This window comes from Abramis brama (assembly GCF_963993115.1).
Source record: "Abramis brama genome assembly, chromosome: 16".
In the NCBI taxonomy this organism is placed as follows: Eukaryota; Metazoa; Chordata; class Actinopteri; order Cypriniformes; family Leuciscidae; genus Abramis; species Abramis brama.
In genome coordinates this window covers 37,510,797-37,537,949 of record NC_139978.1, presented here as the reverse complement: position 1 = coordinate 37,537,949, position 27,153 = coordinate 37,510,797, and the positions used below count along the sequence as shown (strand labels likewise).

General features: G+C 44.8%; 3 protein-coding genes across 4 annotated transcripts in view; all 3 read right to left on the bottom strand.

Moving 5' to 3' along the window:
• Positions 1 to 1,725: 1,725 nt before the first annotated feature.
• ccdc112 (coiled-coil domain containing 112) lies at positions 1,726 to 5,695 on the bottom strand (the record flags this gene model as incomplete). Its single annotated transcript, XM_084138770.1, has 6 exons — positions 5,476 to 5,695; positions 5,291 to 5,397; positions 4,439 to 4,528; positions 3,705 to 3,780; positions 3,485 to 3,631; positions 1,726 to 1,978 (listed from the first exon to the last, which is right to left on the bottom strand). The coding sequence occupies exons 1-6, from the start codon at positions 5,520 to 5,522 to the stop codon at positions 1,726 to 1,728; spliced, it is 720 nt and encodes a 239-aa protein (XP_083994896.1). The 5' UTR covers positions 5,523 to 5,695.
• A 4,298-nt stretch (positions 5,696 to 9,993) lies between these two features.
• fem1c (fem-1 homolog c) lies at positions 9,994 to 21,849 on the bottom strand. The gene is made up of 4 exons (XM_084087729.1): positions 21,262 to 21,849; positions 17,216 to 17,780; positions 13,085 to 14,058; positions 9,994 to 11,383 (listed from the first exon to the last, which is right to left on the bottom strand). Exons 2-4 carry the CDS (start codon positions 17,757 to 17,759, stop codon positions 11,057 to 11,059), a joined length of 1,845 nt encoding a protein of 614 aa, XP_083943855.1. The 5' UTR covers positions 17,760 to 17,780; positions 21,262 to 21,849; the 3' UTR covers positions 9,994 to 11,056.
• An 801-nt stretch (positions 21,850 to 22,650) lies between these two features.
• Positions 22,651 to 27,153, bottom strand: part of tmed7 (transmembrane p24 trafficking protein 7) — a 5,830-nt gene continuing 1,327 nt past the window's right edge. For both annotated transcript variants that reach the window (XM_084087396.1, XM_084087395.1), the window contains exons 3-4: positions 24,832 to 25,077; positions 22,651 to 23,311 (exon numbers count right to left, since the gene is read on the bottom strand). In XM_084087396.1, the coding sequence (XP_083943522.1) occupies positions 23,075 to 23,311; positions 24,832 to 25,077 (483 nt within the window). In that variant the 3' untranslated portion in view covers positions 22,651 to 23,074. The remainder of the gene's footprint in view (positions 23,312 to 24,831; positions 25,078 to 27,153) is intronic.

The following is a 27,153-nucleotide window of genomic DNA, read 5'->3' as shown; positions in this document are numbered from 1 at the left end:
ACTTCAGATGACACAACTCTGCATCAACATGCACCAATGCTACATTTTTCTAAATGTCATAATCATTTGTTAACAAACAAGTATTCGTTACTTCAATGAGCTCATTGTTTCTGCCTTAAATTATTACATTGTTTAAATTAATACATTTTTAGCTAACTGTGATTTTGTATATGTACATTTCTGGAATACATAACTTAGACAGTTTCCTCTGATATCAGATCACTGTAAATTGTAATGTAGACTTGTGCATTTCCTGTAAAGCTGCTTTGAAACGATGTGTGTTGTGAAAAGCGCTATATAAATAAATGTGAATTGAATTGAATAGGATCATTGGAAAGCTTAAACACTCAAAAATCATCCTGTAGAAACCGTTTTGAAATTGGACAAACATGGAACGCGTTAACATGGAAATGGTACTTTAAATCATGTTCGCTGGCTCCTCCCCCTAGTGGGCAGCGTCATCTTTCATATTCTATCAATTTGACTGATTTTAAAGTCACCCTGTGGTGAAAATCAAGCTTTCTATGTGGTGTTTTTAATACGCTTTAAGACAAACCATGTGTAAATTCATAAGTCGACTCCATTGCTGAGTATTTCCTCCTTAAAACTGCAGTGAACCAAAGACAGTCTCAAAAACACGCTTTGAAATCGCTGGTGTTTCTGACGTCACAAACTACCTTGTAACCAATCAGATCAACGTGTGATCGTCAACCAGTGGATCTCTGAGCTGAGTGAGTGAGTGGAGGCGGGGCTCATTTGCATATTCATAGAACCCCATATACTAAATGAGGCGAGGGTGTCGAGTTACATTCAAGATATTTTAAGGCATGAAGAATTTTTTTAAAGCAAAAAACGTTTAAATATGTCATTTTGGTGATCAAAGATGAGTTTTAAGGAAAAAAAAGACTACAGGGGGACTTTAAGATTATAATTTTTTAATCTAATATTTTTCTAAACTTGACAAAACACCTATCATTGAAAAACTCAAGGTTTCAATTATGGTGACTGTTTTATGAAAGAAGTGATATAGTTTTGTGATATCAACTTTACATTTGGACCACAACTACTAGGTTAGACACATGGCTTAGATTTTATAACAATTTTAGACTCTGTAAAATATGTAATTTGAATAAAATAAAAATCTTTTGCTTTTCGGTAAACTTAAACTTCTTTATGTTCTTTATGTGTTATCGCTTCATCAATAATCTGCAGAGTGTCTTTTTTAAAAAGAGATCAACCTTCCGTCTGTTCATTCATCAGTTCAACCCTGAGGGCCCTATTTTAACAATCTAAGCTCATGCTCTTTAGCACACGGCACAAGTGCACTCAGGGCGTGTCCGAATCCACTTTTGCTAGTTTAACGACGAGAAAAATGGTCGGCGCTCCCGGCACATGGTCTAAAAGGGTCGTCTATTTTCTCTTAATGAGTAATGGGTGTGTTTTGTCTCTATTCTCTTAATGAGTAATGGGTGTGTTTTGGGCATAACATGAAATAAACCAATCAGAGTCTCTTCTCCCATTCCCTTTAAAAGCCAGTTGCGCTCGCGCCATGGCGGATTCGCTATTCACGTGAGGGAATTAGCAAGCGGAAAAACTGAACACTTCTCTGGAGCAAAAGCTGTGTGTGTGTGTGAGGTTAAAGCGCAAGCCGACCATCTACAGGACAAGCCGGATTCCACCATATGATCCAGCCTGGCGCTGCATTGCACCGAGTGTTTAGAGCCCCTAGAGGTCAGAGGTCACCTCTCTCTTCTTCTCCTGCAGGCGCCGCAGCTCCAGGAACCACAGCTCGTGCTGCTTCAGGTCTTCCTCGCTCTTCCCAGGCAAATAAAGCCCTGCTTCCCGTATGAAGGAGTGTTTCCCGCTGTGCTTGGTCCAGACGCTGAGGAAGCTCCGGTGGTCCAGCTCGTCCCAGCCGCCCCGTGACCCAGTGCGCTGGAGGAACGAGTCCAGCGCCGCCAGCTCCACCGGGACACTCCTGACGTCACAGGGGGACAGGGACCAACCACATTTACTGGAGGACTGTAACTACACTTTTGAAGTATCTGTACTTTACTTGAGTATTTTTTTCTGGAAACTTTTTACTTTAACTTCACTACATTTGACAGACATATCGTACTTTTTACTCCACTACAATTCTGTCAAGGTCATTGAGTAGAAAGTAGTTATGTTAGTTAAAGTAGTTACTAGTCAGGGTATGATCTTTTTCCGTCTCTAAAACGTGATTGGATCGTTGCATGTGAGAGACAGCCTATCAGTAATCACTCTTACACCGTGTCCTAACTACACGCGACGCGACGCCGCGACACGCAATAAAAGGTTCTTCTCCATGTTAATCAGTGTTTGTCCTATCCAGCCGCGACGATTCTATTTTAGAAACGGTTTCTATTTTTCTGTGACGTCGTGCTGGAACAACAAACACAAAGTGTGGCGATGATAATCTCAGGTGCTGTTTATGTGCTTTAATGCTAAAAGCGTGAAATGTGACTGAATATCATTTAGTGCTCCAGCTTTGAGGCTGTAAAAGCAACAATGGATAATTCACCTCAGATCTTAAAATTAAACAAATGGAAACAAGAACGTTCAAACTGTGAACAAACAAGTGTATTATTTGATAAAGATTGGTTTAGTAACTCAGTAGCCTATGTATTTGAATAATGTTTAAATGGTTTAATATTTGTGAATTTGATTATGTAGCTGCTTATCCATGTTCTTGCGAGTGCCGTCAGGATCACGCTCTGGTGCCGCGAGACTCCGCCCACACGCTGCTCTGATTGGCTGTGGGTTTTGATTGATTTTGACGCATCTCGCAGTCGCGTCGCATCTAGTGTGGACAGACACATTATTTGCCGCTGGAATCTTATCGCATGGCGTCTGGTTTGGACACGGTGTTAGGGTCACGTGTCGTGAAGTTCTGCGATTGCCCATCATTTTCTTTGAACACTAATCAACTGGTGGCGAAATAAACGAAGACAGATCCTCGGCGCAGTGCATCCATGCAAACACTTTCTGTTTCGCTGCTTCTTAAAGCAGTTTTGCTGTTATTCAGTTATACAGATATGGTGGGTTTTAAAGCAGGTTGGATTTTTACAGACCACTTGATTCAATGAGCATGAATGGACACACAGATGTGCACTTCTGTTGTGGGGGTGGAAGGAGTGTTAGATGATTATGGCTGTCTGTTTTTTGTCAATTCAGTTGTTTAATTTCTATAGGTTTTATAACATTCTAAAAGCTCTTAATTCCACAGATCCTACAAACTGGTCAGTGTATTCACGGCTTCAGAGGCATGAGGTGCTGTAACAATGCAACAATAATAAAACAACGCACTTACTTTTGATACTCAAGTCCTTTTAAAAACAAGTACTTCTGTACTTTTACTTCAGTAAAAATCGGTCTTTACAACTTTTACTTGTAATGGAGTAATATTTGACCGGTAGTATCTGTACTTCACTGGAGTAAGGGAGTTGTGTATCTTGTGCACCTGTGTGTGTCGGCACTCCTGCGGTCCGGGCCGGCGCCGGGAACACGGACCTCGGCTCTCACAGGCACACGCCACGCCTCAATCTTCCTCTCCAACACACCGATCTCCTGCCAGACGATCCGCTCGTCCTTCAGCAGCTCCTCGAAACTACAGAGGAGTGTGTGTGAGAGAGAGTGAGAGAGCGAAACTACAGAGGAGTGTGTGTGTGAGAGTCTTGTACCTTTGATGCTGTGTGTCTTTGAACATGTTGATGGACGTCTCAATGTCTGTCATGGTGTCTCTCAATCTGTCAACCACTGAAATTCACACACGCATGTTTTAAACACAACAGTTCTGGCTAACCCTAACCCTCAGTTCTGGCTAACCCTAACCCTAACCCTCAGTTCTGGCTAACCCTAACCCTAACCCTCAGTTCTGGCTAACCCTAACCCTAACCCTCAGTTCTGGCTAACCCTAACCCTAACCCTCAGTTCTGGCTAACCCTAACCCTAACCCTCAGTTCTGGCTAACCCTAACCCTCAGTTCTGGCTAACCCTAACCCTCAGTTCTGGCTAACCCTAACCCTCAGTTCTGGCTAACCCTAACCCTCAGTTCTGGCTAACCCTAACCCTCAGTTCTGTGGGAAACGGGTCTGAGTCAAGTCACATTTATTTACAGCGCTCTTCACAACACAGAGTGTTTCACAGCAGCTTTACTGCGATAACAGGAGAATAATGCAACAAAGTTTGTTTCCAGAAGAAAACAGCATCTCAGTCCAGCTTAAGTCAGTTCAGTGATGTTTCCTTTTTGTTGTAAAAAAGTTATTAATTTAGTTCATGATCCACTCTGGAGAAAACCGTGATGTCATCGTCCAGCTCAGTTCAGTTCTCATATAATGGAGTCAGAGCAGGAGATCAATAATATTGCTGAATATTAAATTAAATGTCCCCAATTTAATCTGATGGTCAGTCTTACCATCTGGAGACGGTTTGGTGTCCATGAGCTGCTGCTGGAATCTGAAGATGCCATTCTTGAGTTTCTGCAGCTGCTGTTGGACTTTCATGACTGATGGACAAACACTGATATTAATATTCCGTCCTGAGACTGAACGAACAGATCAACACACATCACTACGGAAGCCCATTTCTGCCACATAAGAAAAAAAATCAAGCGTTAGAAAACAAGTCTGTCGAGTCACATGACATCCAGCCCCTCCTCTCTGGAAGTGTAATGGATGGAGGGATGAGTTGTGGGTGTGGTTGGATATTCTAGCTCCACCCATTAGGCCCAAGCGTGCCGCACAAGCCCTTACAGTCTATGATTAGGCCCTAATTACATGCGCTGGATGTCTAAAGGAGGAGGAGCGAGACAGAAGCTCCACCCATTTGTTCTGCAATGAGCTGCCTCTCTTGGTAAATCATAATTATTCTATATTTTGAGATAAAAGTTTAAATTATGACATACAAAGTCATGATTATGAGATTAAAAAGTCGAAATTGTGACAACTTTTTGTCATAATTTCTACTTTTGTCATCATTTCAACCCCAGACAACAACATGTCGGCCCAGATCCGGCCCACATCTGGTACACATGGATTCCACACGGCCCAGATGTGGGCCGGATCTGGGCCAACACTATGTTGCTGTCTGGGACATTAAATCTCATAATTATGCTTGCTTAGTATGTCACAATATCATACATGTCCTTTACAAAAGCATGTATTTGTTTATTGTGGCAGAAATGGCCTAACTGTAGATAAACCCGTCAGTGAGGCGGGAAGCAGCAGGTCACGTGTGTGTGTGTGTGTGTGTGTGTGTGTGTGTTTACTGTCGGCGCGCAGGCGCAGATGCAGCTGATCGTTGAGCTCGTGAAACTCGCTGAAAGTCTCTCTGAGACCCTGTCGACTGATCGCCTCGCGCTCCTCTTTACTCAGCCTGTGTGTATGAAGACAGTAATAAACCATAAAGACACGTGAGTCTCTCTGTTAACAGAATAAACATGAATTAACTCACAATCTTCTGAGACTTTCCGCTTCCCGTAGAAAATCCGAGGCAGACATTCGGCCAAATTAACAGCGCGCGCGATCAAAGCGAGAGAAGATCAATGTTAACACCCGAATGCAATAATAATTAAACTCAAGCACCTCATATAATCATAATCATGTAGAGATATCGCGCTAAAATCATGTCAGTAAGCAGGGAATGATCCGTGGCGGCTTTGTCTGAACTGTTGCCATGGCAACGACTCATTTACAACGTCTGCCCAAACTGCCTTAAAGGGACAGTTCACCCTTACATTAAAACTCTTGTCATCATTTACTCGCCCTCATGTTGTTCTTCTGTTGAACAAAAAATAAGATATTTTGAAGAATGTTGGTGACCAAACATCTGATGGCAGCCATTGACTTCAAGTCACCTTTATTTATTTAGCGCTTTTTACAATGCAGATTGTTTCAAAGGAGCTTTACAGAGATAACAGAAAAATAATGCAACACAGTTTGTTTCGGCTGTACAGCAGATCTAGAAGAAAATAGTATCATAGCCCAGCTTGAGTAAGTTCAGTGATGATTTCTGTTGTAAAAAGTTAATTTAGTTAATTTATATATAGCCGCTCTGTAGTTGTGGTCGTGTCTAGGCGCAGGTCCTCCATCTGATCTGGATGCGGCCCGGATCCGGCTGACTACATCATGTGTTGTGGTCGGATCCGGCTGTCTACATCATGTGTTGTGGTCGTGTCTAGGCGCAGGTCCTCCATCTGATCTGGATACGGCCCGGATCCGGCTGTCTACATCATGTGTTGTGGTCGTGTCTAGGCGCAGGTCCTCCATCTGATCTGGATGCGGCCCGGATCCGGCTGACTACATCATGTGTTGTGGTCGTGTCTAGGCGCAGGTCCTCCATCTGATCTGGATACGGCCCGGATCCGGCTGACTACATCATGTGTTGTGGTCGTGTCTAGGCGCAGGTCCTCCATCTGATCTGGATGCGGCCCGGATCCGGCTGTCTACATCATGCGTTGTGGTCGTGTCTAGGCGCAGGTCCTCCATCTGATCTGGATGCGGCCCGGATCCGGCTGACTACATCATGTGTTGTGGTCGTGTCTAGGCGCAGGTCCTCCATCTGATCTGGATGCGGCCCGGATCCGGCTGACTACATCATGTGTTGTGGTCGTGTCTAGGCGCAGGTCCTCCATCTGATCTGGATGCGGCCCGGATCCGGCTGTCTACATCATGCGTTGTGGTCGTGTCTAGGCGCAGGTCCTCCATCTGATCTGGATACGGCCCGGATCCGGCTGTCTACATCATGCGTTGTGGTCGTGTCTAGGTGGAGGTCCACCATCTGATCTGGATACGGCCCGGATCCGGCTGACTACATCATGCGTTGTGGTCGTGTCTAGGCGCAGGTCCTCCATCTGATCTGGATGCGGCCCGGATCCGGCTGTCTACATCATGCGTTGTGGTCGTGTCTAGGCGCAGGTCCTCCATCTGATCTGGATGCGGCCCGGATCCGGCTGTCTACATCATGCGTTGTGGTCGTGTCTAGGCGCAGGTCCTCCATCTGATCTGGATGCGGCCCGGATCCGGCTGACTACATCATGTGTTGTGGTCGTGTCTAGGCGCAGGTCCTCCATCTGATCTGGATACGGCCCGGATCCGGCTGACTACATCATGCGTTGTGGTCGTGTCTAGGCGCAGGTCCTCCATCTGATCTGGATGCGGCCCGGATCCGGCTGTCTACATCATGCGTTGTGGTCGTGTCTAGGCGCAGGTCCTCCATCTGATCTGGATGCGGCCCGGATCCGGCTGTCTACATCATGCGTTGTGGTCGTGTCTAGGCGCAGGTCCTCCATCTGATCTGGATGCGGCCCGGATCCGGCTGACTACATCATGCGTTGTGGTCGTGTCTAGGTGGAGGTCCACCATCTGATCTGGATACGGCCCGGATCCGGCTGACTACATCATGTGTTGTGGTCGTGTCTAGGCGCAGGTCCTCCATCTGATCTGGATGCGGCCCGGATCCGGCTGTCTACATCATGCGTTGTGGTCGTGTCTAGGCGCAGGTCCTCCATCTGATCTGGATGCGGCCCGGATCCGGCTGACTACATCATGTGTTGTGGTCGTGTCTAGGCGCAGGTCCTCCATCTGATCTGGATGCGGCCCGGATCCGGCTGTCTACATCATGCGTTGTGGTCGTGTCTAGGCGCAGGTCCTCCATCTGATCTGGATACGGCCCGGATCCGGCTGTCTACATCATGCGTTGTGGTCGTGTCTAGGCGCAGGTCCTCCATCTGATCTGGATACGGCCCGGATCCGGCTGACTACATCATGCGTTGAGGTCGTGTCTAGGCGCAGGTCCTCCATCTTTTTCTCACAGAGATGATCTAACAAGTGTTGTGGCATTAAATGCAGAATAGAAACACTCATGAGCGAGATATTGGGATGTGATTGATGAAGACAGGTTAATTATCTTAGGAGCTTTAATAGATTGAGCCTCGAGGACTCGTTTACAGTCTCACTTTCCAACTTTCAGCCTCAGAAAGAGAGAAAAATAATAATACTGTATGAAATTTATTTCTTTTTAACAGTGGAGCTGAAGAAATGAACAAACAAACACTTTAACTCACAGTGTCTTGAAGATTAACAACATAAACATTCTTTGGGCTGTTATCAGCTAATTATTTAAAAGCTATTTTTATCACTAAATAATTGGTCATCTGTGCCTGTTTCAAAGGGTTTTCAGGAAGTTCATTGTGTGAATATATACACTTAATAACGCAGATATTCATTTATAACATTTGACTGAGTAAAGATTTAGTTTAAGGTTTAACCAATAGCAGGTCTTGTCATGTTTCAGGCCCATTCGTTAAAATGTCAACTGTGGAAACATCAGTGTCACTTGGACCAACCTGAATGCTTGATTGCAGATTTGGAAGTTTCCAGAAGCACAAATGCTGAATCTAGAAGTTCTTCACGCTGATCTGAGTTCAGATGTTTGAACAGAATCAGCTTTAAACAGGAACAAGTGAAGAACAATCACTGCACAATATAATGACAAGCCAAGAGCAAAACATTTGTGACAAACTTCTTCAACTGATAATTTGGTTTATATCAGAGCCAGATCTCTTTCAGAGTGTGTGATGTTCTTCTGCTGACACACACACGTCAAGCACACGGATCCCAGCACACGCTTCAGCCGGAAGAGGCTCGTCTGCACCTGTGGAAACTGATGTAGGCCTTTATGTAGGACAGATTCTGAGCGGGACATTATTTAAGGTTATTTAAAGACATGACAAAAGTAGGCTAAGTGTCACGTGTCGACTCCCGAAAGAAAAACACAGAAAGTCAAGCGGTATGATCCTCAAGATTAATAAAAGACAGTAATATTGAAGATGATAGTCCATAAACTCAGCATTAGAGGTGGCGTGAACTAGCGGTTAGAGATACGCATTAAAACCCTTTCATGTGTAAAACATTAAATATGCCTGTCCTGCTCAAAGGTCACTGTATGAATACCAGTCGATGTTTGTGGTTCCAAGCTTTATGTCCCTCCAACCTGAAGCATCTGATATGGACATTTTACTCGGACATCCCGAGAAATCAGGGTTTGGAAGAGTAAACGATGATGGTAATGTCCTATTATCACTGTAAAGCTGCTTTGAGGCACACTGTACTGTTAAAAGTGCTGTATAAATAAAGGTGACATGGTAATGACTGTCTGCTTGCTTATAAACCAAAAACACAAACGTGCAGAAAAACACAGACTGGTGCTCCAAACACATCTGACTGGTTCTGGGATCTGGGATATAACTGCGATCAGTTTGTATGTTAGGGTTAGTGTTAGCAAGCCTTGCATCATGATTAAACACTAGACTGTAAATGGCTTTGCAACAAACATAAATAAAGCTTTTTGACATTTCCAAGGTAAATGATTATAAAACAAGAAAATTAATGAATGGTCAAAGGCTTTCATCCATCAGTTGTTGAGTGGCTTGTGAAGAGTGAGTCCATCACAGGAGGACATTATGATTAAAGATTACACGTATATGAAAATAAATGCACAGATGAACCATGTTCAAAAAAGACCAAAAACTAAGAAAATAGTTTCATTCTGACTTTAAGGATATTTCAATGGAGAAAGAGTGCAGACGGTCCAACGGGGAAATGCAGGAATGAAACGCGGATCACACGGAGTCATTGCTCCGGCCAATCATTCTTCAGAGAGAACAAGGAAAACAAGCAAATAAAACTCCTCCCATCGCTCTATTTTCTAGACATATACACCCAAAAAACATTGGCTCCCACACTGACAAAATATAAAAGCATTTAAATGAGTAAAGCACTAGTTTCAGCTCACTGGCTGTGATGTTACGGCCCTTCAGCACGTATTTATGTCTGTAGAAGATTAAATCATCATCAAATGATTCAAAGTCGTTGTAAAACGGCACTTATAAAAGTGAAGTGAGCATTGAGAAAAGCACTGATGTTCGTCACACGACGGAAGAAGTCAGGAGGGAAAAACAGGGACCAAAACTCGAGTGCAACAGAGGTTTATTATCAATTATGCTCTAAGGACATCAACAAGCTTTATGCTATTGTAATATGAATATCAAATTTCACTGCAATAAAGTGCAAGTCCTTTTGACTGTACATTTGTTTCATTTACTAGTGTATTGTGCCTGTAAAAGAATCAGAAGCCCTTGAGTTCAAACTGCACAAATGTAAAGTTGAACTTAAACTACACAGAGCTGAAGATTCATCATCATCATCATCATCATCATCATCACCACAAAATAAACTCGACTTCAAGCTAACGTCGGTATAATATTTCTATGTCTGTAAACCGTTAAACTTCAGCTCATGCGGTGCAATAACTATAGGGCCAATGGTTTGGTTTTTACAGCTCGTCCGGGTTCAAAGATCAAAGATTCAAAAGAGACACACTTCCTCGGTCCTGACGGCTAAACAGGCGATTTAACCAGTTCATGATCGAGATTAGGAGACGGTGAAGAAATAGATTAATGTATAGTAACAAAAAACAGGCATTGACATGAACACGTGGCACAATCCAGTAACACAGAACAGTCCCGATATACAGCCTGTGCATAGGAAGAATAAAAGCACTTATGGTATCTGCAAACATTAAGCACACATCATCATTGTAATGCTCGTTTATGCTGGAGGGGAGCGATGACAGCATTCCAGTCCACTGGAGAAACGGAACCAGCGCAGGGAACCGGCGGGTCGAGGACGGGTCTGGCGGGTCCTACCGTCTTTGCATAGAGATAGAAAGAGAAAGCAAACCTGTCGACAAGCGGCAAGAAACACAGAACAAATTCAACAGGAATCCGGGCAAAGATGGTAGGACTCTGTTGGAAGCGTTGCATGCCAATCAGCCGGAGCCCAGCCGAAGTCCAGCCGAGACCTAGCCGGAGCCCAGCCGAGACTCAGCCGAAACCCAGCCGAAACCCAGCCGAGACCCAACCGGAGCCCAGCCGAGACCCAACCGGAGCCCAGCCGAGACCCAACCGGAGCCCAGCCAGAGCCCAGCCGAAACCCAGCCGAGACACAGCCGGAGCCCAGCCAGAGCCGAGTCACTATCTGTGCAGCAGCACGAAGGCCTCGAGCCGCTCGGGGATGTTTCCGCGGTACGCCAGGCCGTGTTTGACGATGGCGCGCGCGGCCAGACACTGCAGGGTGGTGTGGTTGATGGGCTGGATCAGGTTCTTGGCCATCTCCTTCTCGTCCAGCAGATCGCAGGCCGTCTGCTTGAAGGAGTTGGTGCTGTCGAAGTGCGTGCCGCAGGAGATCAGCAGGTTCATGATGTCGGGGTGGTTGTTGGACGCCGCCACGTGGAGCGGGCTGTTGTCGTCCTGATCCCGAGAGTTCACGTCCGCGCCGCACTCCAGCAGGATCGACGTCACCTGGGAGGAGGGAGGGACACTTTCAAAAATACGGTTTTCAAATATATGAGCTCATAAAAATAGAATATTCAAATATGCCTTTATTTAAAGGGGTGGTTGATTATGATTTCACTTTTCTAACTTTAGTTAGTGTGTAATGTTGCTGTTTGAGCATAAACAACATCTGCAAAGTTACAATGCTCAAAGTTTAAAGCAAAGGGAGAGATTTGCTTTTAAAGAAATCGTTTTTTTAAGGACTACAACAAACAACTGGTAGGGACTACACAAGATTCCTCCCGGGTTAGTGACATCACTAACCCTAATTTACATAAACCCTGCCCCCGGGAACACGCAGTTCATATTGAGAAGAGGAAGAGTTGTTGTAGTCGAGCACATTTGTGAGTTCAAGCTCAAGCTGTCACTTCCGTCTTTTCACATGCAATACAGTACGCAACACAAATGCAATAGCATTTCACTCTTTAGGCATCTTACAACAGTTCCCAAACAAGCGATTTATAGATTATCATGACAGAATATGCTAATCAAAGACATGAAGATAGTTAACTCCACATCAGCAACATAAATTCATCAACTAACCATTCAGAAAAGTCCTGTTGCATTCTACAAGTTGTCACTTCTTCTTGAGTCTTTCTATCATTGTCTGACTCCGGTTTGAGTTCTAGAAACTCCGCCCTCTGTGCTGGGAGCAGCAGCTCATTTGCATTTAAAGGGACACACGCAAAACGATGCGTTTTTACTAACACTCAAAAAGGGACACTTTTAACATGCTCTAAAAAAATCATCTGTGGGGTATTTTGAGCTAATTTTTCATAAACACACTCTGGGGACACCAGAGACTTATTTTACATCTTGTGAAAAGGGGCATTATACCACCCCTTTAAATACATTATTTTTTATTCATCAAGTTTACGATTAGGCAATTTACAAAACAAGCTTATATGTTATATCTTATCGTTTTCTTTTAGTTGAAAACATTAAACAATATTGTGTAAACAAAAAATATAAAGAACAAAAGTATCTAAGCTCAAGCAGCGCGACCGGAATAAAACGCTAATAAAGCAGAACGTACATATACACTCGAGTCAGCGTATGGTTATCAGGTTTATATAGTTGAGAAACACAGTAATATCCACATGCTTGAGTGAGAGAACGGCTGCGCTGACGGACGTTCCAGAGACACAGAGAACGGTGTGCGAAGCGAAGTTTCTAACAGCACTGCGTGTTCTCTGTTCTTCAACCGGTCTCACTTGACGAAAGCAGATCATGCGTCTCGAGATCATTTTGCTCTCTGATAGCTGCGATCCTCTCGGCTCACTCGTGTTCAGCTGCGCTCGCCTGCGCTCGGGGATATGGACACGTCTCTCCTCAGTCGACGGCTGTGTGTGGATGTGATTTCTCATTGTGGAGATATTATGATAACTCAGTTTCATTCATTCATTTGATCAAAAGTGATTCAATTTTGTAAGATAATTTTCATCTAAGTAATACCAAACTTCGCGAGGCAGACGACGACATTATGTGATCAAATACAATCAACGCTCCACAGCGCCACCCAGTGCATTTAACCCTAACTGCGAGTTTTAGCGCTTGGGATTCATCATGGATTCACTGCATTTACAGCAAAGCAACGTAGGAAAATTCTAAGAGTATTTTTATTTTTTGAATAATAATCACAGATGGGTTATTCATGCACAGCCCTACCTGGAAGGAGGGGAACTTGCAGACGGGGTATCGGCCCACACAGGTGGTGTTGCGGTCCACGGCCAGGTGAAGCGGGCTGAACCCGTTCTTCCCACACGCCTGCAGCTTCAGGAATTTGTAGATGGTCTCCTTCTTGAAGTGGTCCTGCTCCACGGCACACGGCACCTTCTCCAGCAGGCAGATGAGGTGCAGGATGATGGACAGAACCTTGCCGAGCTGGGCCGGGTCCGGGCCGGGCCTCTTCACGGCTCGCTCGATCTCCAGCACGCTCTTGCTGAGGATCTCCATGAGCTCGTCGAAGGACACGGAGGTTCCCAGCAGGCCCTTGGCCCGGTCCTGCAGCATGAAGGAGAAGAGTTCTGCGAAGGAGAGGAGACTGCTGGCCGTCATCGGGCTCAGCGGGTCCAGGTTGTTCTGCTGCATGTCTAACGCGTACTTCCACAGCTTGATGCATCTCTCGAAGTTCCCCGAGTCTGCGTACACGGCTCCCCGGTAGCGGATGTAGTAGGAGGTGTCGGGGTGCGCCGGGCCGAGGATGCGCTCTCGGATCAGCAGCGCCTGCATGCGCATGTCATCCGGGTCCGCGATCAGCGCCTCCAGCTCCTCTAAACTGTTCACTTCTCTGGTGTAATCGTACGCCGGCACCGGCTTGGGCTCGTCCTTCGAGAGCACGTGGGTCGAGTCGCTGTGCCGCGAGTCCATGGCCCTCTTCCAGTACTTCAGCGCTCCCAGCAGATCCCGCTTCTTGTCCACGAACGTGGCGCCCAGCAGCTCCAGGGCGTTGATGCGCTCGGCCCGGCCCGTGTGCGGGTGCGTGGTGAGGAAGTCCACGATGTTGGTGTGGCCCGTCACGCTGGCGGACAGCAGCGGAGTCATCCCGTACCCGTCCTTCTCCATGCTGGCGCCGTACTTCAGGAGCATCTTCATGATCTCCAGGCTCCCGGACTCGGCGCAGTCGTGGAGAGCCGTGTTCCCTGCGTCAGAGACACACTGATGAACACCACAGCAAACACCAGAGACACACTGCAGAACATGCTTTTCTTACTTGGTGTTTTTGTCGTTTCCAGTCCAAATATCTACAACTTCTTGAAGGGGTCGTCGGATGCCCGTTTCTTTAGGGTCTTAGCGTAAAGTTTGTAACATACTTTGGTTAAAACTCCTCAATGGGTGTGTAAAACAACACGCTTATTACCTCGTCAAAAACAGTTCCGACCCGTCTCTTTTAATGATAATGAGCAACTGCATCTGGATTTAAGATTTAGATATTTGGACTGGAAACAAGACAAAAACACTAAGTAAGAAAGGCACTTTTTGCAGTGTAGATTTAAATGTGCAGCACAATCAGAACCAAACGGACTCGCTTACAATCTGGAACATTGGGATGACCTGATCACTATGAGTTCACAATGAGTCTAATTGATGAAGTCCAAAATATTGGCAATGCTGGGAATTTATGTATGCCATTCATTTCCATGAAACGGCCTGTCTGATATCTGGGAGAATCGTTGCTGCTTCGTTCATATATTACCAGTTGTTCAAAGAGAATAAACATTTGTATGAATTCATTTGTGTTCGCATTCTCAACAGTCTAATTGTGATTATTTGATCTAAACCGCAACAATTGTGCAGTTTACACTTTAATCAAAGCATTTGAAAAGGCAGCGGCTATTTTGCAGTGTAAATAGCAACTAAAAGTCTTATTTTTGCCCCAGTTAAATGATATTTATACTGTGTAAATTGTGGCAGATTGTAACCCTAAGTGTATTGTAGAATATTATGAAACAATATGTAAAAATAACATCATATTCAGTGTATATTATTATATTTGTTAAAATCATAAATGTCTGCTGCCTTTTTAGGATTAAATTACATTACATTACTTGTCCCTGTCCCATAATCCCTAACCCTACCCGTTAAACAGTGTCTTCCCACTATTAAATCACATTATTTTACACTTTATTTCACTTTACTTTATTTGGCACTTTATTTCCACTTTTCCGAATTTTTCTCGGCTCTCCGTGCTGATAAACGAAAGGAAAAAGAACGAGTCCAGAGAAAGGCGGGTTCAGACTGGCGGGTCTCAGGCCACTGGTCTCAGGCCACTGGTCTCGGGCTCCGCTGGTCCTGTTATCGGACAGGTTTCTCCGCTGGTCCTGTTATCGGACAGGTTTCTCCGCTGGTCCTGTTATCGGACAGGTTTCTCTGGCGAGTTCGGCTGGTTTGGTGAAAACCTGGTTTAAAGAACGCTAATATACCAAAGGTCTTCCTTTCAGACTGCATTAAATAATTAATTTTTCACAGCATTAAAGTAAATCTGGTGGTGCCAATTTTTTATCGTCATCATCATTATTATATACGATTACAAGAAAGCAAATAACGTAATAACAAAACAGAATTAAATCTTTAAATCGCAGTCATTTGTATAATAATTAATCATCAGCACAAAGGTTTGCATAGTAGGGGTGTCACAATATATCTCAATTAAAAAATGCATCAATATGTATCATGGATAGTTACAATATATTGCGATTACAAAATGGAAATTACTGTGCGAGTAAAAAATTCAAGATTTCAAAGTTTTAGTGTCAGTACTACATTAAACTACTGTATAATGTTGAAAATAAAGTATAATAATGTAATGGGGGATATTTGTGGCTCCTGATTCTGTAATGCCAAATGTCTGACGTTACCAGTAAAAAGTGTCCTACATTATTTTAAATATATCTAGTCAGAGAAAGAGTGCAAGCATATTCGTCTAAAATAATCCTGTATTTTCAGCTTCAGAATCATGAATATTGTTATTCTGGCGTCTCTATTGTCCTGTGCTTTGGGTTTCCAGCATCAAGTCCAAGAATATTCATTTACACCCACAATGTAATATCAAATTTAGCATTTTAATCAACAGTTCATTTTTTGTTAACCCATTATCATGTTCAGTTTAGTGTGAAACTGACCAGATCGGTTCTGTGGGACTGGAGTCAGTCCTAGAGCCTCCCAACAAATCTTTGGGGTGCGACTGGACCGATTCCTTTCCCAGAGCTCCTCCTGTCCGGTTTTAGGGGGAAATCTGATCTATTGATTGTATTGTCTTGGAGTATCGCAAAAGTTAAATGTGCGCGTCCGCATGGGCATTCATAATGGTGCGGAGCAGCAGTGTTTTGTTGTTGTGTTTTTCACTAAAAATAATAGGCTAATGAACTCACCGCTCCAGCAATCCGCCCCGAACTGGCGCTAATTTGAGCGAAGCGAGCAGAATAGAGCAAACGGTTTTCCATAGGAATGAGCTGCAAACGCCGGCTCTGTTCTGCACGCTCCCGCGGACACGTGCGCATTTTAGTTTCCCTTTCAAATTAGCGCCAATTCGGGCGCAGATTGCTTAATTGGTGAGTTCATTAGCCAATTATTCTTGATGAAAAACACAACAACAAAACAGTACGATGACAAATTTGCTTAAATAGGCGCTTTTATATTTCCGCCATCATCTTGTCAGTCAGCTCCTCGCTCTCCTGATTAATGAGATCTGACTCCTGTCGCTGACCTGTGCTGCGACTCTTTCGGCTCACGATTTATTAAGCAGACACGTTCAGTTTAATAGTGTCTGTTCTCCAAGTGCACTAAATAATCACATGGACGGTGCCGCGGTGGGCAAGCGATGTAACCGGTGTTGCTTCTGAACACCGTCAACACCGACTATCGTAGCAAGCTTAACTGAATCGTGACACGAGGGTATCGTTACACCCCGTAGCGTAGAGTTAGCATCTGGTACCTTTGACGCTCTTGCGGTTGGGTTAGGGTTAGGCTTAACTAGCAAGGGTTAGGGTTAGGCTTAACTAGCAAGCTTAACTGAATCGTGACACGAGGGTATCGTTACACCCCGTAGCGTAGAGTTAGCGTCTGGTACCTTTGACGCTCTTGCGGTTGGGTTAGGGTTAGGGTTAGGCTTAACTGAATCGTGACACGAGGGTATCGTTACACCCCATAGCGTAGAGTTAGCGTCTGGTACCTTTGACGCTCTTGCGGTTGGGTTAGGGTTAGGCTTAACTAGCAAGGGTTAGGGTTAGGGTTAGGCTTAACTGAATCGTGACACGAGGGTATCGTTACACCCCATAGCGTAGGGTTAGCGTCTGGTACCTTTGACGCTCTTGCGGTTGACGTCGGCTCCCCTCTCCAGCAGGAACTGCGCGATCTCTCGATGGCCTTTATAGCAGGAGATCATCAGGCACGTGTGTCCGTGTCTGTTGGCCACCTCCAGGTCCGCCCTGTGCTCCACCAGGTAGCGCACGATGTCCAGGTGCCCGTCGAAGCAGGCGGCTCGCAGCGGGGTGGAGTTGGTGAGCGTGGTGTTGTTGACGGAGGCTCCGTGACCCAGTAAAGACTGCACCACCTTCAGGTGTCCGGCGGCCGAGGCGGCCCACAGCGGAGGCGCTCCCTCGATGATCTCGCCGTCGAAGTTCACGGAGCCGCCGAGCTCCACTGGCGCGCAGCAGCGCTCCATCAGGAACTCCACCAGCTCCAGGTGGCCGTAGCGGCTCGCCATCAGCAGCGGCGTGGCTCCGCTCGTCTTCTCCGCCATGAGCGTCAGCACCTCGTGATCGCTCTTGTTCTCCAGCAGCTTCTGGAGGAGGCGCAGTTTGCCGTCTCGGGCCGCGTTGAAAACAGCCGTTTTTAGATCCATGGCACAGAGTGGCTCTCAGTCCTGCAGACAGAATCACACACACGTTAATAGTGTTGTCAGAATCACACACACGTTAATAGTGTTGTCAGAATCACACACACGTTAATAGTGTTGTCAGAATCACACACACGTTAATAGTGTTGTCAGAATCACACACACGTTAGTAGTGTTGTCAGAATCACACACACGTTAGTAGTGTTGTCAGAATCACACACACGTTAGTAGTGTTGTCAGAATCACACACTCGTTAGTAGTGCTGTCAGAATCACACAGAATCACACACTCGTTAGTAGTGTTGTCAGAATCACACACACGTTAGTAGTGTTGTCAGAATCACACACTCGTTAGTAGTGTTGTCAGAATCACACACACGTTAATAGTGTTGTCAGAATCACACACACGTTAGTAGTGTTGTCAGAATCACACACTCATTAGTAGTGCTGTCAGAATCACACAGAATCACACACACGTTAGTAGTGTTGTCAGAATCACACACTCATTAGTAGTGCTGTCAGAATCACACACACGTTAGTAGTGTTGTCAGAATCACACACACGTTAGTAGTGTTGTCAGAATCACACACTCGTTAGTAGTGCTGTCAGAATCACACACTCGTTAGTAGTGCTGTCAGAATCACACACACGTTAGTAGTGTTGTCAGAATCACACACTCGTTAGTAGTGTTGTCAGAATCACACACTCGTTAGTAGTGCTGTCAGAATCACACACTCGTTAGTAGTGCTGTCAGAATCACACACTCGTTAGTAGTGCTGTCAGAATCACACAGAATCACACACACGTTAGTAGTGTTGTCAGAATCACACACTCGTTAGTAGTGCTGTCAGAATCACACACACGTTAGTAGTGTTGTCAGAATCACACACTCGTTAGTAGTGCTGTCAGAATCACACACACGTTAGTAGTGTTGTCAGAATCACACACTCGTTAGTAGTGCTGTCAGAATCACACACTCGTTAGTAGTGCTGTCAGAATCACACAGAATCACACACTCGTTAGTAGTGCTGTCAGAATCACACAGAATCACACACACGTTAGTAGTGTTGTCAGAATCACACACTCGTTAGTAGTGTTGTCAGAATCACACACACGTTAGTAGTGTTGTCAGAATCACACACTCGTTAGTAGTGCTGTCAGAATCACACAGAATCACACACACGTTAGTAGTGTTGTCAGAATCACACACTCGTTAGTAGTGTTGTCAGAATCACACACACGTTAGTAGTGTTGTCAGAATCACACACTCGTTAGTAGTGCTGTCAGAATCACACACTCGTTAGTAGTGTTGTCAGAATCACACACTCGTTAGTAGTGCTGTCAGAATCACACACACGTTAGTAGTGCTGTCAGAATCACACACTCGTTAGTAGTGCTGTCAGAATCACACAGAATCACACACACGTTAGTAGTGTTGTCAGAATCACACACACGTTAGTAGTGTTGTCAGAATCACACACTCGTTAGTAGTGCTGTCAGAATCACACACTCGTTAGTAGTGCTGTCAGAATCACACACACGTTAATAGTGTTGTCAGAATCACACACACGTTAGTAGTGTTGTCAGAATCACACACACGTTAGTAGTGTTGTCAGAATCACACACTCGTTAGTAGTGTTGTCAGAATCACACACTCGTTAGTAGTGTTGTCAGAATCACACACTCGTTAGTAGTGTTGTCAGAATCACACACACGTTAATAGTGTTGTCAGAATCACACACACGTTAGTAGTGTTGTCAGAATCACACACTCGTTAGTAGTGTTGTCAGAATCACACACACGTTAATAGTGTTGTCAGAATCACACACGTTAGTAGTGTTGTCAGAATCACACACACGTTAGTAGTGCTGTCAGAATCACACACACGTTAATAGTGTTGTCAGAATCACACACACGTTAATAGTGTTGTCAGAATCACACACACGTTAGTAGTGTTGTCAGAATCACACACACGTTAATAGTGTTGTCAGAATCACACACACGTTAGTAGTGTTGTCAGAATCACACACACGTTAATAGTGTTGTCAGAATCACACACACGTTAGTAGTGTTGTCAGAATCACACACTCGTTAGTAGTGTTGTCAGAATCACACACACGTTAATAGTGTTGTCAGAATCACACACACGTTAATAGTGTTGTCAGAATCACACACACGTTAGTAGTGTTGTCAGAATCACACACGTTAGTAGTGTTGTCAGAATCACACACACGTTAGTAGTGTTGTCAGAATCACACACACGTTAGTAGTGTTGTCAGAATCACACACACGTTAATAGTGTTGACAGGAGTAGCGACTTCGGTACTGAAATTTAAAATATGTGCCGCTTTAAGCGCAATCGTAAACACCTCTGATTGGCCATTGTGTTCACGAGCTCATCGGATATGACTGTGATTGGCTACAATTCTGAAGCTGAAAATACAGAATTATTTTAGACGAATATGCTTGCACTCTTTCTCTGACTAGATTTATTTAAAATAATGTAGGACACTTTTTACTGGTAACGTCAGACATTTGGCATTACAGAATCAGGAGCCACAAATATCCCCCATTACATTATTATACATTATATTCAACATTATATAGTAGTTTAATGTAGTACTGACACTAAAACTCTGAAAACTTTTTTTCTCACACAGTAATTTCCATTTTGAGTGAACTACACAATATCGTCACGATCCACCATATTAGCCTGCATATTGTAGCATTTTTTGTATTGCGATATATTGTGTCTGTAGTGTTTGAGGAATATTCTGAGCGCTATAATAATCAGAACAATGAAGCTTCAGGACTGAAATATTAGAGAGTCTTTTCAATAATTATTTAATGTTATTTAAAAGACCCTTGATATTCAGTAATATTGATCTGACTGCAATGACACTATCAGATCTGATTAAAGACTCTTTTGTTTTCTGTGGAACTGCTTTATAACTGAATCAAACTCATTTTATAATTGAACTACAGTTATTGATCTGAACTGAATCAACAACAAGTCAATCAAGTCAGCTTTAAAATAGACAAATTCAGTCACTATTAAGATCAGAACAGTGTCAGTGTTGCAAAATTCGTCAATTATGAAACAAATCTGATTCAGCTATAAAACTACAAACTGAGCTGAATGATGTCATGAATTAGTCTCATGTTTGATGAAGTTTGCATCTTTGACTCTGTTATTTTCCTGTTTATTACCGAGAATCTGTAGCTGCAACTGTTATAGAAATAAAGCTGATTTGACTAATACTTGGCAAATAATTTTTTTGTCACGTGACACATCTACGTATAATCACACACTATAGAATGACGATCAATTAACGTTAACCAGTTGAGTGTCATTATATACACCAATATCTGACCAACACAGAGGGTCATTATCCTCATCAGTGTTTCTGTCATATCGGCTGTATGTCTGCCATCAAACGGCAGTGTTTATCTCCGGTTTTCCCTCATTAAACCGTGTTTTCCGCGGTTCCCGAGGCCGCAGCTCTTACCGCTCGCGCTGATCGATCGTGTCCGTTACCGGGCCGCTGGTTCGGGGTTTCAGACACACAGACCCTCACGGATCTTTAGCTCATGTCGAGTCCAAATAATACAAAAAGATAAAAATAGAGTCGCTGCGGCTCTTCCTCCCCCGCTTCCTGAAACATCGAGCGAGATCCTCCTCATCAAACACACGCGATGGTCACTGAGGCAGAATCAGCTTCACCAAATAAACATAATTCTGGCTTAATGTCCATTTCTGCCTGTAATCTTAATTATATATCTCAGCTCGTCGAATCTGTTGCTCTACTGCTGGTTTTCCCCGTCGGTAACACAAGGCCCCGCCCCCTGCGAGTGATTGACAGCCGGACGGTCCAATCACGCTCTCGCTCAAACCTTCTCCATTTAAAGGTAAACGAAAACAGTCACGACGCGAGACCGAGCGCTTTTAATAACGCGCACGCGCACATCACGTTTCTCGGGGATTCATCGAGCAGTGTTTTACTCAGTACTGATGAGCCTTGAGAGACTAAATCACAGAAACGAACGAGGCGATTTGAAATGTTCCTCTAGATGTGCCTGTTGCTGCAGTGAGTGAGTGTTTCCTCACAGCGCCCGCTAGAGGCCACGCGAGGAACTGCAGCACCGAATGATGAGCAGAGATTATACTGTACATCTCCTTTACTTGTGTTGTGTATAATGCTTTGGCAATACTGTATGCAAAAACAACAAAGCTCAGTAAGTCCCTTTAAAATTTATAAGTTAGACTGATTCTTGCAAATGAACGGCCAGAACACATTAAGAGTTTCTGTTTTCAGTTTAAACGGTGTGTGTTGTCATGCCGCCACTTAGCGGCCGCTAAGTTAATAACTGATCTTTGCAATGGAAGTAAATCAATCAAAAACTAACTTTATCTGGACAATAACTTTATTCTAGATCTCCTGTAAAGCCAAAACAATCTCTGTCACTTTAATCTCCTATTATCTCTATAAATGAAGGTGACTTGACTTGATTCTGAACGTTTCTGTGCTATTTTGGAAACTGTAGGAAGAAAATGTTTGCTTTCATGCCAGATTAAAATAATATGACATTCAAAGCACAAGATGTGATTTAATTCTGAACAGGCATGTATAGACTCATAATAAACTACACCAATGTCTTGAAAAAGAAAACAGTGACTACGAAACATTAGCAAAGATGCCTGTAATTATGAGCATTAGAGAGATTAACCCAGACTAGAGCAGAACACATCCTTCACCCAGAGATCTGATGTAGTTTACACACGCTAGACTGAGACACACGAACATCCAGATCCGGCAGGAATAAACGAGCCGTTTCAGCCGCTCAGATTAGCTGTGTTTGGATCTCAGTGTTTAAATGACTCCCGAGAGACGGCAGGATCATGAAGAGACGGAGACGTTCCTCCACATGTTTATTAGCCCGTTCAAACAGCGTAAAGAAATCAATGCACCACTATTAAAACACAGACAGCTGATATAAAACACAGATTACAGATGTCCTGAAAAGAAAACAGTGACTGAGAAACATTAGCAAGGATGCCTGTTTAATACAACACAAAGCAAATAAAGCTCTCCTGTATTCAATAGTGGCTCTACGAAAACTGGACTAACGTCTGAAGCCTCATATAATAATGAGTGACGATGATGAGGATGATGAGGATGATGAGGATGATGATGATGAGCAGGTCTACAGCGACTCGCATCCGCTAACGTTCACATACACGTCGTGTGTAAAGTCAACACAGAATAAATTAACCGCCAGCAGAACTCCTGCTGGATATGAGCGTGAGTCCCGACCTATGACCTACGACCCCACGCGGGTGGTGGTGGTCTTCCTGTCGGAGAAGAAGCTCCGGAGCAGGAGCACCTGACTGATGCTCACCACCAGCAGGATGAAGGCCTCGCCCACGGACCAGAAGGCCACGCGGGTGTTGAGGTCCTCGGCCCGGCTCCGGCCCTGAGCCTCGCGCAGCCGGAAGTGAGTCTGGTAGTCGATCACAGACTTCAGGGCCTCGTGGATGGAGACGCAGGCCGACTCCATCTGAAACACATCAGCAGGTCACATGATCAGCACATGATCACCTCAGGTCACATGATCATCACATGATCACCTCAGGTCACATGATCATCACATGATCACCTCAGGTCACAATATATCACAATACAAAAATGCTACAATACACAGGCTATATCGTGGACAGTGACGATATTGTGTAAAGTTCACCTAAAATTAAAATTACTGTGTGAGTGCAAAACCTCTTACAATACAACTTTACTTTAGAAGGATGTCCTGTTACTTTATCCACTACAGTAAAAGACCTGGGTGTTATATTAGACCACAACTTGTCTTTCGAAAATCATATTTCATATGTTATAAGAACAGCCTTTTTCCACCTTAGAAACATTGCTAAGCTACGTAACATGCTATCAGTTTCTGATGCAGAAAAGTTAGTTCATGCATTCATGACCTCGAGACTAGATTACTGTAATGCTTTATTAGCTGTTTGTCCTGCATCCTCAATAAACAAGCTACAGTTAGTCCAAAATGCAGCCGCTAGAGTTCTTACTAGATCAAGTAAATATGACCATATAACACCGATTCTATCATCTCTACATTGGTTACCTATAAAGTTCTGCATCAATTACAAAGTATTACTACTGACCTATAAAGCCCTAAATGGTTTAGCTCCTGGGTATTTAACGGAACTTCTATCGCCCTATAATCCATCGCGTTCTTTAAGATCACTAAATTCGAGGCTTCTGGTCATTCCTAGGATAGTCCCGAGGGTAAATACAGATTGTCAGCTCCAGTTTGTATCCAGCCTCCCATGGAAACTACAGATGCCCCAACACCCGTGCAGAGACGACTCGACGCAGGCGATATGTTTATGCCCTAAATTAATGCATGATTAACTAACTGTATTTTTCTATGTACATTTCTGAAATGCACTTTCTGTAAAGCTGCTTTGAAACAATATGTATTGTGAAAAGCGCTATACAAATAAATTTGAATTGAACTGAATTGAATAAATCTAGTCAGAGAAAGAGTGCAAGCATATTCGTCTAAAATAATCCTGTATTTTCAGCTTCAGAATAATGAATATTGTTATTCTAGCGTCTCTATTGTCCTGTGCTTTGGGTTTCCAGCATCAAGTCCAAGAATATTCATTTACACCCACAATGTAATATCAAATTTAGCATTTTAATCAACAGTTCATTTTTTGTTAACCCATTATCATGTGTTACGTATCATTACACCCCTAGATATCAGCATCACACGGACACTAGATTTACACACTCGATAATTGTTCAGGTGTGTGTGATAGAGTGTGTGTGTGTGTGTGTGTGTGTGTGTGAGAAAGACAGTGTGTGCGCGTGTGTGTTTGTGTGCGAGAGAGACAGTGTGCGTGTGTGTGCGAGAGAGACAGTGTGTGTGTGTGTGTGTGAGTGAGAGTGTGTGTGTGTGATGTGTGTGTGAGAGTGAGTGTGTGTGAGAGAGAGAGAGAGAGAGAGTGAGTGTGTGTGTGTGTGTGTGTGTGTGTGTGTGTGTGTGTGTGTCACCTGCGTGAGCGCCGTGACCCGGTTCTCGTTGGGGAACAGCGGGGGGTCGTCGCCCACTTGGAAGTCGAAGTACACGGTCTTGTGTGTGAAGGTGGAGAACTCGTTGCTGAAGCAGAACTTGTGTGTGCCGTTCCTGGAGGCGGTGAAGGTGAAGCTGTCGTACTGTTTCTTCATCTCCTTATACAGGACCGTCCCGTCAGGGTCCTCCAGCCGGCAGTCCACGTCATAGTGTCCGCCGGTGACCACCTGCACACACACACACACACTCATCAGTGTCCGCCGGTGACCACCTGCACACACACACACACACACACATCAGTGTCCGCCGGTGACCACCTGCACACACACACACACTCATCAGTGTCCGCCGGTGACCACCTGCACACACACACACACTCATCAGTGTCCGCCGGTGACCACCTGCACACACACACACACACACTCATCAGTGTCCGCCGGTGACCACCTGCACACACACACACACACACATCAGTGTCCGCCGGTGACCACCTGCACACACACACACACTCATCAGTGTCCGCCGGTGACCACCTGCACACACACACACACACACTCATCAGTGTCCGCCGGTGACCACCTGCACACACACACACACTCATCAGTGTCCGCCGGTGACCACCTGCACACACACACACACACACACACACACACTCATCAGTGTCCGCCGGCGACCACCTGCACACACACACACACACTCATCAGTGTCCGCCGGTGACCACCTGCACACACACACACACACACACATCAGTGTCCGCCGGTGACCACCTGCACACACACACACACACACACATCAGTGTCCGCCGGTGACCACCTGCACACACACACACACACTCATCAGTGTCCGCCGGTGACCACCTGCACACACACACACACACTCATCAGTGTCCGCCGGTGACCACCTGCACACACACACACACTCATCAGTGTCCGCCGGTGACCACCTGCACACACACACACACACTCATCAGTGTCCGCCGGCGACCACCTGCACACACACACACACACACTCATCAGTGTCCGCCGGTGACCACCTGCACACACACACACACACACACACACTCATCAGTGTCCGCCGGTGACCACCTGCACACACACACACACACTCATCAGTGTCCGCCGGTGACCACCTGCACACACACACACACACACACATCAGTGTCCGCCGGTGACCACCTGCACACACACACACACACACACATCAGTGTCCGCCGGTGACCACCTGCACACACACACACACACACATCAGTGTCGCCGATGACCACCTGCACACACACACACACACACATCAGTGTCGCCGATGACCACCTGCACACACACACACTCATTTACCCTTCAGAGTCACTGGCTACGTTTACATGCACAACTTCTGTTTCAGTCACACTGATTGATGAATCTGAGCGTAGTGTTAGCATGAACGCTAAACATGTGATCGGGATGATGTGTGTGTTTATGTGTCACAAGCTTCACATCGGAACAGATGTTTTGTCATGCGCTCACCGCACAAATATACAGAGTTTCCTGATGTCTGCGCATTATAACTGTTCTCCTACATCTTTATGTGTTTTAATCAGCAGACTTAATATTGATGTATTTCTGGTCATAATTTGGAGATAATGATCATATGAGCCGTTGTGCCGCTGCTAATATTGATCACAGTAAAAATGCCCAAAACCAGTCGTGTGTGTGTGTGAGCGTCTGAAGCAGCACTGGAGGGCCGTCGTCCTGCTCCACTCCACACACGCAGAAGAGGAGGATTATAGGAGGACGACACACTCGTTTATACCACACTTTATTCAACAGGAGGACAGCTCGTTCAGCGCGTCACACGCCATTACGCTATTTCTACATCATTATGCTATTTCGACGTCATTACGCTATTCCTACGTCATTACGCTATTCCGACGTCATTGCGCTATTCCTACGTCATTGCGCTATTCCGACGTCATTGCGCTATTCCGACGTCATTGCGCTATTTCGACGTCATTACGCTATTCCTACATCATTACGCTATTCCTACATCATTACGCTATTCCATCATTGCGCTATTCCGACGCCATTGCGCTATTCCGACGTCATTACGCTATTCCTACATCATTACGCTATTCCTACATCATTACGCTATTCCTACGTCATTGCGCTATTCCGACGCCATTGCGCTATTCCGACGTCATTACGCTATTCCTACATCATTACGCTATTCCTACATCATTACGCTATTCCGACATCATTGCGCTATTCCGACGCCATTGCGCTATTCCGACGTCATTACGCTATTCCTACATCATTACGCTATTCCTACAT

Bases quoted from the DNA above. Each gene is read 5' to 3' on its own strand.
- fem1c (XM_084087729.1), bottom strand. From the start codon at position 17,759: ATGGATCTAAAAACGGCTGTTTTCAACGCGGCCCGAGACGGCAAACTG. The intron at 14,059-17,215 runs GTACCAGACGCT...TCTCTGACGCAG, and splicing joins CAACCGCAAGAGCGTCAAAG to GGAACACGGCTCTCCACGAC. The intron at 11,384-13,084 runs GTAGGGCTGTGC...CCCTCCTCCCAG, and splicing joins GCAAGTTCCCCTCCTTCCAG to GTGACGTCGATCCTGCTGGA.